We start from the raw sequence: 10,437 nt of genomic DNA, 5'->3' as shown, positions 1-10,437 counted from the left end.
TCATATTGATGTGATGAAAATTAAAATAGCGAGAGTATTCCCTTCCCTTTTCTTTACGTAAAAATTTCAAATTTGGAAGTGTTGGCACAGGTCTCTCACTAAAAGTGCGACACATCATCAATTGCAAACGCACTTTCTGCCATTGCAATACAATATATTTAATTGTAAATACACAGAGAGAGCAATACACAAAACAAGAGCGTGGTATCCCGTCGCACTACGGCTATACAACTTTTCCGGAATGTTTGGAGTTGCGACGCGCAGAGGCGAAACCTTGTGGGCAGGGCCAGACTAGGTGGGGAGCACAGTCAACACTATGCGGCGCTCTCTTGAATGCATGTTTACTACAGAACTACTGGACCGCGAATGAGCAGTCGAGTCGCCCCTCCCACGCGACCCCTCCCCTCCGCGCGTTCATTGGACGGGGCACACACCCGCAACGTGCGGCCAGGACGCGTTTGTGTTCTCTTACTCCAGACATTCTGGAAAAGGAGTTTAGTAGGCTGCGCTTACCGCTGTCTTCAATGCATTCAATGGAGAAGCACAGCGGGTCCACAACGTATGCGCCAACTGGCCAATGCAACTAGGTAAAGGATGTTCGTACGCTTACTACAGGGCCAGTAGGCGCCGGGTCCAATACAGGCTGCGCTTCCAAGGCTTGCGAGCCGAAGCGAAAAGGATGGAAATGTTTTATTTCCATCACTCGCGCGTGTTACAATTTTACATACACTTATCGTTATTTTACCTGGGTAGGCGGGGCTTACCTTGCCTACCCAGAATGCACGCCACTGTAATACATAAATAATGGCATAAACACAACACACACACAACGCATTAATTCACCAAAATGAATCTGCATTTGCAATTAAAAGTGTTAAACAGCTGGTCATTTTCATGCACGCAGCATTTGCTTCACTTCGTGCCGGACCGCGTGCCGTTTCGGCCAGATTTCCCATCATGCTCTACGTCGCTGATATCATATTGAACATCATCCTTTATATTCCAGTTACTTTCTTAGAGTAAAGCCCGCATCACAAGGAACTGGATTTCCAGTAGGTATGCCCTAATTGGCGCTGGACTTGCTGTTAATTTGCTAGTTTTCGCCTCACACGATACTTATCAGTGTACTTGTCGATAGACTTTTGTTTCCATACGAGAGAAGTTGTAATGGCGGCCGCGTGAAAAGTAAACAATATATCACTTCACATTTTCAAAAGCCGATAACTATTCAACCGAGAGGAATAACGTTTCGTATAAACCGTTATTAGGTACAAAACAATGGCGCTGCTTAAATACATACTTTATAACGTTTACTGTACACTATGGAAGAATATTTTAGTTGTTCCAAATGTAAACAGAAACACCGTGCACTCAGCATAGATGGTGACTCAACGCGCCTTTCATGCTGTATATGTTATACATTGCTGGAGTAACACTCGGAAACCACAGACAAAAGCGCTCCTTTGCACACTCACAGATTATCTTCACATGGCGAAACTTTGCTCTGATTGGCTGTTCCACAGAATCCAACCGAGGAAAGCAAGTAGCAATTAGAACATGTCCTATTCCTCCAAACCAGTCAAGCAGTAAGCCTCGCGGCCATGATTGCTACATAGAAAGTTAGTTCAGCGCCAACTAGGGCATTCCAACTAGAAATCCAGTTCCGTGTGATAGAGGCTTAAGTATGTAACTGAGTTATATTTCAAAATGATTAACTATAACTGTATCCGAGTTACTTTTCTGGGAAAGGAAATGTAACTACGTATAACACAGTTACTTTTGTAGAAAGTAACTCCCTAAGAGACTGATTGACTGTCATTATTTAGTTTTCGGTTATCTTAAGCAATTAAAAGATTTGCTTTCTTCATTAGCAGCACAGGAGTTTTGCAATATTATGATTGATTTGCTTTATTTTACTTCGCTTCTTGTGCCACTTTTGGCTAATTTGCGAAGATGGAGATGAGTGATGATATGATGAAATTGATGAATGGACACTCACAAGCATCCATGCCCAGGCCATGATTCGAACCCGGAACCCCTGGCGACGTAGCGCGATGTGCTAACCACTTTGCCACGGGGGCCGGCTTTGGCAATATGAGATTATGTTAGTTTGTTCAAGTGGATATCCAAAGTTTCACTTCAATTTGTACTACATGATAAGGCGATTATCGATGCCAGTTTTGCAGATAACGCCACATTACTAAGTAGATCGTTCCCAGGAAGAAATGAGGCGGTTGAGTAAAATGTAGTGAAATTGGAGCTTCAGAAGAATAATCATACAAGTTGCAGTGCTACGGTGTAAAGGTAAGCAAATTATTTTGTCACACACAATTTAACCTTTTTGCTTTGTTAGTATAAGGGGTGTTGGTCATTTCCTACAGGGGCTGGAACCTTCCAATGCGTCGTATATGTAATGCTCTTTTAAGTGTTTCTTTCCTCAGATAGAGTTTGACCTTTCCAACGGTTTATTGTTGGGAGATGACGACTGTCTTAGCAAATGTTTTTAGCTCTCTGAGAATAGCGTGTGTCTTCCAGTGTCTGTGAGAATTTTTTTAGCTTGTCCTTGCCTTTTTAATGTGTCGTGTCCAGGCACGTAGCCAGAATTTTATTTCGGGGAGGGGGCTCATCCCTTATCAGCACGGGCGTAACCAGATATATTTGTAGAGGGAGTCAGGCCAGATAAAACTTGATTAGTACAAATAATAATGAGAATAATAATTATTGTTATTTCACAATAATAACTATTATAAGTTATTAAAATATACCAATTTCAATACAAATGTATTGTTATTATTACATAAATGGAGATACTTGGCTACTCGATCCACCGTAGCAGTGAATATCTAACACAATTGTTGTCCATTATTTTTCTTATATTTTGTAGTTAGTGTAATGACACTCATAGTTATTATATTTTGTTATTAACTTGTACACAATTGTTCAAAATAAGGCTAACAGTTAGTGGTAAATTTTATTCATAAAGTTTATACTCTGTGACTTCTCACAAAGAAAACTGTAAGTTTAGGAAGCTGTGGATCCATTTATTCTTTGGATTAAATGGTAAATATGAAATTTTATCTGGTTCCTCTATTACACACTAAACGTTTTTCGATGTAATGCAGTTTTTATTGTGGTTATAACTTTATTTCTGTTGTTAACGATAAATATAATATTTAAGTTAGATATTTGTAGGATTTCGGATGGGGGGGGGCTTCAGCCCCCTTAGCCATCCCCCTGGCTACGTGTCTTGTTGGGTTTGCTGTGTGCACGCTCTCTTCACAACCTTGTACTTTCAACCTGTCTCAAGGAGTTCTTGACACTCCTAATTAAACTCTAAGTTAAGGGTTTAGACGAGAGATTTTTATGAACAGAGAGGGAAAAAATCTATCGTTCTTTTGAATGATGGAAATACATTTTAATAATTTTTATAGTTGTTCTATCTTTTTTTCCTATTTGTTGTTGATGTTTCCTTTCTACTGATATAACTAGCTTCTTATCGAGGTATTGCTTCAGTTCGCGAAATCATAAGAAAATGGTAGTGGGGGAGGAAGGTTCATTTATACACACACGTGCAAGTGTGTGCACGTGTGGAATGGAATTATATTGTATGCATTTATTAAGTATTACGTTTTATTTATTTAATTTTTATTTTATCATTATTCATCAATGAGATTTCATATTTATTTATCTTGCATCCGGGCTTTACTTTTATTGTATGTATATATTATAATGCTACCGGTGTGCATTTTTTGGTGGTCTCTTATAAAAGAAATGATTTCCTTGTCAGTTCAGCTTGATGATTCTCTTAAATCTACCCTGACTATAGAGCTTCATTTTGTGTGTTCTTATCAGTAAAAAAGAGAAAGGGTATATATGTAAGAAAGCAACACGCTTAAACACACAAGCACACATACACAGATCGATAAGCCTACTTATTTACTCGATATTTGCCAATCGATACCTGGAATCCCTAACGTGGGCGCTCCCTTTTTACATGAGGTCTGTCCGAAAACTTCTTACCAACATTTGTATGGATATTAAAATTTTCATCCTAATCCTTTAAGCCTACACATAGCTAAACTTCCGTTTTCTGTTCAAACATAATATATAATGTTAATGATTTGATTTATTTTACTTCGCGTTTCTACCACTTTTGGCTAATTGCGAAGATGAAGATGAAATAGATGAAGGAATAATCACAAACACACATGGGCAGAACACAATTCAAACCTCACAGAGGCTACAGGCGCCAAATCCTCGTTAGTCTGCTAATGCAGTTCAGAGTGAACTACGTGCAAGTGAGGTTGACATTTTGGGTGTTTTAAAAAATCTGCACCCCTTGCAATCCTCACACATATTTAACACTATATTTATCTTTATTTTACCCTGATACTATATAACACTCTTTGCATTCGTGTTAATTTATTTCCAATTCATCTCATTTTCCTTACTGTCTTTCTGTTTCAGGCCATTATTTGCATTAATAAAGGAAATACTGTATGGATTAATTGTAACCCTATTAAGATAGATAATAATAATAATAAGCAATTGGCAATTTCACTGTAGTTTCTACTGCTTTGGTTTTCTTTATAGTTTAACGCTCAGAAGCTGGGGTGTAGAACTTCCATTGTCATGCATAGATGTTGCAGAGTTGCCATGTGTACAATATGTTGCTGCTTCACATTTCTGCTAGCAACAACCTTCTACTCCAATTCACTCAGCTCATTACAGACGGAGACTGCATATGTGCCAACCAATAAAACAACTCCATTTCTGGTCCCTTGTCCTAAAAGAGGAGTGGTAACTGTCATAGATCTTGGACGTCTAGGTAATAAGATATGGGAATATGCCTCACTTTGGGCCGTGGGGAAGAAACTCGACCTAGATCCCTATGCACCAGACTCACTCTTCAAAGCCTTGCAGAAAGTCTTTCAAAATCTAACTGTCCCCTCCATAGACACTGTAAAGCATTGCGAGAAAGATTTTGTGCTTTTGTACGGGAACATGTTGTTGAAAGAATACATTGCCCTCGTGAGGGATGTTGTGTATTACCAGAAAGACCTGAAGAAAGAATTCGTATATCGTCAAGAGTATATTGAAGCCGCTGTTGAACAGTTTGACCACGTAAGGTCGTTAATTCTTAAGAAAACAAATGAGGAAGTGACCTTTATTGGAGTTCACGTCAGGAGGACGGACTACATCAAGCAGATCGACGTTCTTTACAGCTCCAAATCAGCCGGAAGCATGTTCTATCTAAACGGTATGGAGTGGTTTCGTTCAAGATTTCGCAATGTGGCATTTATGGTGACAAGTGATGACGTGAACTGGTGCAAGGAAAACCTCAAAGGTGACCACGGTGATGTTTTCTTTGTGAATCATTCTGGACCCGATGATCATATTTACGATCTGACCCTTCTCTCCATGTGCAACCATTCTCTGTTCGATTACGGGACGTATGGTTTGTGGGCTGCAATCATGGCTGGTGGCGAAACGGTGGTTTATGATACAATGAACGACTTGTACCTTACAGAAGCTGTACGAAACTTTCCTGGGTGGCATTTCATGACATAGTAGAAGCTGTTTTGATTAATTGAAGATAATGTGAGATCACAGGAGTATGTGACTAGAGCACATTGTTTATTGAAATACCTCACGAGGTTTATTTGTTGATTCGTTTTGGGGAAATAGTGATGTTTACTATCTTTGGTATTGTGTTGTTACTGTTATCCGGGTTAACAATATTTATAGCTGGGGTTGGTGTTAATTTTGAGTATGATTTAAGGAAAATTATTGCTTTATCTACACTAAGACAACTCGGGTTAATAATATTAACATTGCCTGTGGGATTAAAGAAGTTAGCATTTTTTTAGTTAAAGTACCGACAGCGTTATTTCCGGCCCCTGTGACTGACCCAAAGATGTTCATTTATTTAATTTATAATGTTTTGTTTAATTTTGTGTTTAATACGCACGATGATATATATATATATATATATATATATATATATATATATATATATATATATTATCAATTTCTGCATTAATATGATGTATAATTAATTATTATCACATTCTTGATAATGTAAAATTACAATGTATACATTTCTATATACATTTTTGACCTTAGCAACGAAAAAGAAACAAAACACAGTAGATCAATAAGTATATGGAAATTTTAAATAGTGACGTCCGAGTTTCATTGAAGTTATAAAAATCCTAATTGCTATTTCGTAAAGTGAATACTAGGATGTTTCGTTGAAGTTGAAGTAAGAGGTAGGGATGGCCAAACGGATCCGGATCCGAAAATTCTGGATCCGGATCCGGGTCTGAAAGTTTCGGATCTCTGGATCCGGATCCCAAAGTTCGTATCTAAATCCCATTATAATATTACCACACCTTAAAAGGTATTATGATCTTCGATTACAAAGAAATTTTTAATTAGTTAGCCCTACAAGATTTTTTTTCAAGTGTTGTTCCTAAAATGCTTTGCTACGCATCGGCTAACACACTCGTGCACAAAAATAATCTTACTTGTTTAACATAAAATGTCAGAGGTGATTTTGTAAATGCCATTGAAACGAATATGTATTCATTCGAATGTATTGGAAATAAAAACACACATAAATGTGAGACACTCCATTCCAGGATGAAACCTTTAACACATATAACAAGATAGAAATGTTATACAAAAATTATACAATTGTTCTACAGTTACAGTTTTACAAATTAAAATAAAACATTATAATATATGCAGTGTTATATAATTACGAAGTGTAAGACTAACAAGGGAGGTTATCTAAGTGTCCCCCTCCGATTTCCATGAAACTTGGCAGGCGTATAGTGGGCCCAAAGGAAGAAATACGTGTTTTTTTTGTTTCAGCTAAAATACTGTTTTAGGGGGCAAAACCCCCTCAAATGTCAAGATGAGGACAAATTGAAGTGAGGATCTGACCCCTGTGTCCCTCCGATTTCCATGAAACTTGGCAGGTTTATAGTGGGGCCCAATGGATGAAATACGTGTTTTTTTTGTTTCAGCTAAAAAACGGTTTTAGGGGGCAAAACCCCCTCAAATGTCAAGATAAGGACAAATTCAAGTGAGGATCTGACCCCTGTCTGCCTCCAATTTCCATGAAACTTGGCAGGTGTATAGTGGGGCCCAATGGAAGAAATACGTGTTTTTTTGTTTCAGCTAAAAAAACGGTTTTATGGGGCAAAACTCCCTTAAATGTCAAGATGAGGACAAATTGAAGTGAGGATCTGACCCCTGTCTGCCTCCGATTTCCATGAAACGTGGCAGGTGTATAGTGGGGCCCAATGGAAGAAATACGTGTTTTTTTGTTTCAGCTAAAAAAAACGGTTTTATGGGGCAAAACTCCCTTAAATGTCAAGATGAGGACAAATTGAAGTGAGGATCTGACCCCTGTGTCCCCCTCCGATTTCCATGATACTTGGTAGGTGTGTGTATAAACGGGCCCAAATGAAGAAATACGTGTTTTTTTTATTGTTTCGGCTAAAAAACTGTTTTATTGGGCAACCCCCCCCCCTCAAATGTCAATATGAGGACAAATGTAAGTGGGCATTTGACCTATGTGTCCCCCTCCGATTTCCATGAAACTTGGCAGGTGTATAGTGGGGCTAAAAGGAAGAAATACGTGTTTTTTTTTGTTTCAGCTAAAAAACGGTTTTACAGGGCAAAACCCACTCAATTGTCAAGTTCCATGGACATCGGAGGGGGAGACTTAGACCTCCCTTGTAAGTGTATTCATTAATTACAAATCACGCACGCGCGCACACACACTATATATATATGTGTGTGTATGTATATTATATACGTATATATATGTATATTAGCAGGTAACAATATGTTATAAACACATTCTTACTTTCCAAAGAAGCGCATGTGGGATGGCAAAACGGATCCGACAATTCTGGATCCGGATCCGAAAGTTCTGGATCCGGATCCGAAAGTTCTGGATCCGGATTCGAAAGTACCAGATCCGGATCCGGATCTGATGATTCTTGATCCATGATTCAAGAAAAAATGACGATCTTCTGATGCGTGGTTTGAAGTTTGCACAATGGTAGTTATAGACTTTTAAAAATGTATTTTGTCTTCGAGTTGCAATTTGTTGAACATGTTGCGAAGGCAAAATTTGCAACCCTAAATATTTTATTTCTTAAGTTTATTATTATTCTGTGCAATCATGGCAGATAAATCTAAAGAAACGAAGCCTAGACATTCACGTAGGCTAAAATCTAATGTTGCATACTTAAATAGTAAGTAATTCTCACGATGGTGACATTTGTGATCTACAGTCAGGTAAGATTAAAGGAGTGGCGTGTTGAGATAAACTTGAAAATGACCTGAGGTATGTGCAATGTTTTAATTGTCATTCGTGATATCATGTTTCATGTTTGAAGCTTCCATCACACATTGAACAATTTATTCTACCAATAAGGAAAAATACTGTTTTAACAAATGTGATTCCAGTTACGATCCTTATCAATAGCCGTTGTATTTGGAAAGTATAAATCCTAATTTAAATAACATACTAAACAGCATTAGAAACATACAATTAGCTGTTGTAAGTTCTAACCAAGAACTTAAGACTCAGTTTGAACAGTCTAATCAGGAACTTACGACTCAGTTTTAACAGTCTAATCAGGAACTTCAGACTCAGTTTGAACAGTCTAATCAGGAATTTAAACAGTCTAATCTAAAACTCAAACAGTCTAATCAGGAACTTAGATCAGAATTAAATCTGTCTAATGAAAATATTCAGGTTAAACTTGATGTTATATCTTTAAAACAAGCTGAATTATCTAGTGCACATACACAGTTATCTTCACAGCTTGATGTTAAATTTGAAGTTTTTAATCATGATATTAGTCATGTTAACAATCGGCTCAATATTTTAATGTTTGAATTTAAGGACAAAAAAGATGCTGTTTAGTGTTGCCCACTAGACGAGACGAGACGAGACGAGACTTTGGTCTGTCTCGTCCTGTCTCGTGAAAATGCTGTCTCGTCTCGTCTCGAAAATATTCGTTTGTCCCGTCTCGTGTCCCGTCTCGAAGGGTTCTGTAACCCTCGATTATGCTAAACAAATATATCTTTTTTTAAGCTAGAGGAAGACCCCAGGCAGATGCAAGAAGCCGTTCCTGCAAAAGTGTCTTGTTTCACGAAGCGAAGAAACGTGACAAAACCACCACGTATGGAAGGCAAACCTGCATTTTATTTTATATCGCACATTTTCAGACCCGTGTCTCCTGTAGTTATAAAAATCCAAACTTCAATGACTTTTTTAGACATGCTATAGTTGAAAAAAATATGTTTAGATGCACCAAAAGTGCATCATTATCAGATTATGCATATAACGTGTTATTGGAATCAACACATTTGTGTAAATTGGATGCCTCCCCGATGGTGTAGTAATAACGTCGAGGTCTTGTAATTAAGGGTCCTCGCGTTCGATACCCAATGGAGGCACAAAGTGGACCGGATCACACTTTAAACTGAAGGTCGGTTCGCAATTTAGCCTATTTGTAAATCAAGTGGACTTAAAAGAAATACAACATCAACGTTAAGAATGCGTTTTGGCATCCTAAAGCAGCTCCATTCTTGGGGCGTCCGTGGCCATATGGCGTACTTTATTCAAAACTTTTTATCAGATCGTTTTTTCCGCGTACGTGTTGGGAACTCCTTTTCGGATCTTCACGAACAAGAGAACGGTGTCCCGCAGGGCAGCGTATTAAGTGTGACTCTGTTTGCCATAGCAGTGAACAGTGTTATGGCAAGCATTGTTGCCCCTGTACATGGTCTTCTGCATGTAGACGACCTCACGATCTTTTGTCGCTCACGGAATCTCGCGTCAGCTTCTCGTCAACTCCAACTGACGATAAACCGTTTGGTTGAGTGGTCCTCCCAAACAGGTTTCACCTTCTCATCCGAGAAATCCGTGTGTGTTCACTTTTGTCGGCAACGTTCATGTCATTTCGATCCTGACCTGTACATGGGGAAATCTCCCCTGTGCTTCGTAAATGAGGTCCGCTTCCTGGGCCTCATTTTCGATAAGAAATTAACATGGCTACCTCACCTTCGCCACTTAAAGTTCTCTTGTCTTCGAGTTCTCAACCTTTTACGTGTTTTATTTCATACTTCGTGGGGTGCTAATAGGACGGTACTGCTTCGCTTGTACCGTGCACTCATCAGGTCGAAGCTTGATTATGGATGTGTTGTGTATTCTTCTGCCCGCCCATCTAGACTTCGCATCCTAGACACCGTCCACCATGCTGGTATACGTGTGTGCTCTGGTGCTTTTCGTACCAGTCCAGTCGCCAGTTTGTACGTAGAGGCATCTGAGCCGTCGCTGTCTCTGCGAAGACAGCGGCTGGAAGTGAACTACTTCCTCCATCTTCGCTCGATGCCTTCACATCC

The 10,437-nt window shown here is 38.9% G+C and overlaps 1 protein-coding gene across 1 annotated transcript; it reads left to right on the top strand.

The window, feature by feature from the left end:
• The first annotated feature begins 2,191 nt into the window (after positions 1-2,191).
• LOC145987272 (galactoside alpha-(1,2)-fucosyltransferase 2-like) lies at positions 2,192-5,961 on the top strand. The gene is made up of 2 exons (XM_083121788.1): positions 2,192-2,304; positions 4,594-5,961. The coding sequence occupies exon 2, from the start codon at positions 4,633-4,635 to the stop codon at positions 5,569-5,571; it is 939 nt and encodes a 312-aa protein (XP_082977914.1). The 5' UTR covers positions 2,192-2,304; positions 4,594-4,632; the 3' UTR covers positions 5,572-5,961.
• Positions 5,962-10,437: the final 4,476 nt, after the last annotated feature.

This window comes from Lepisma saccharinum, chromosome 4 (assembly GCF_977018435.1).
Source record: "Lepisma saccharinum chromosome 4, izLepSacc3.1, whole genome shotgun sequence".
Taxonomy (NCBI): Eukaryota; Metazoa; Arthropoda; class Insecta; order Zygentoma; family Lepismatidae; genus Lepisma; species Lepisma saccharinum.
This window is presented reverse-complemented; position numbering and strand designations above follow the sequence as displayed.

Coding starts and splice junctions, on each gene's coding strand:
- LOC145987272 (XM_083121788.1), top strand. CDS start 4,633: ATGCATAGATGTTGCAGAGTTGCCATGTGTACAATATGTTGCTGCTTC.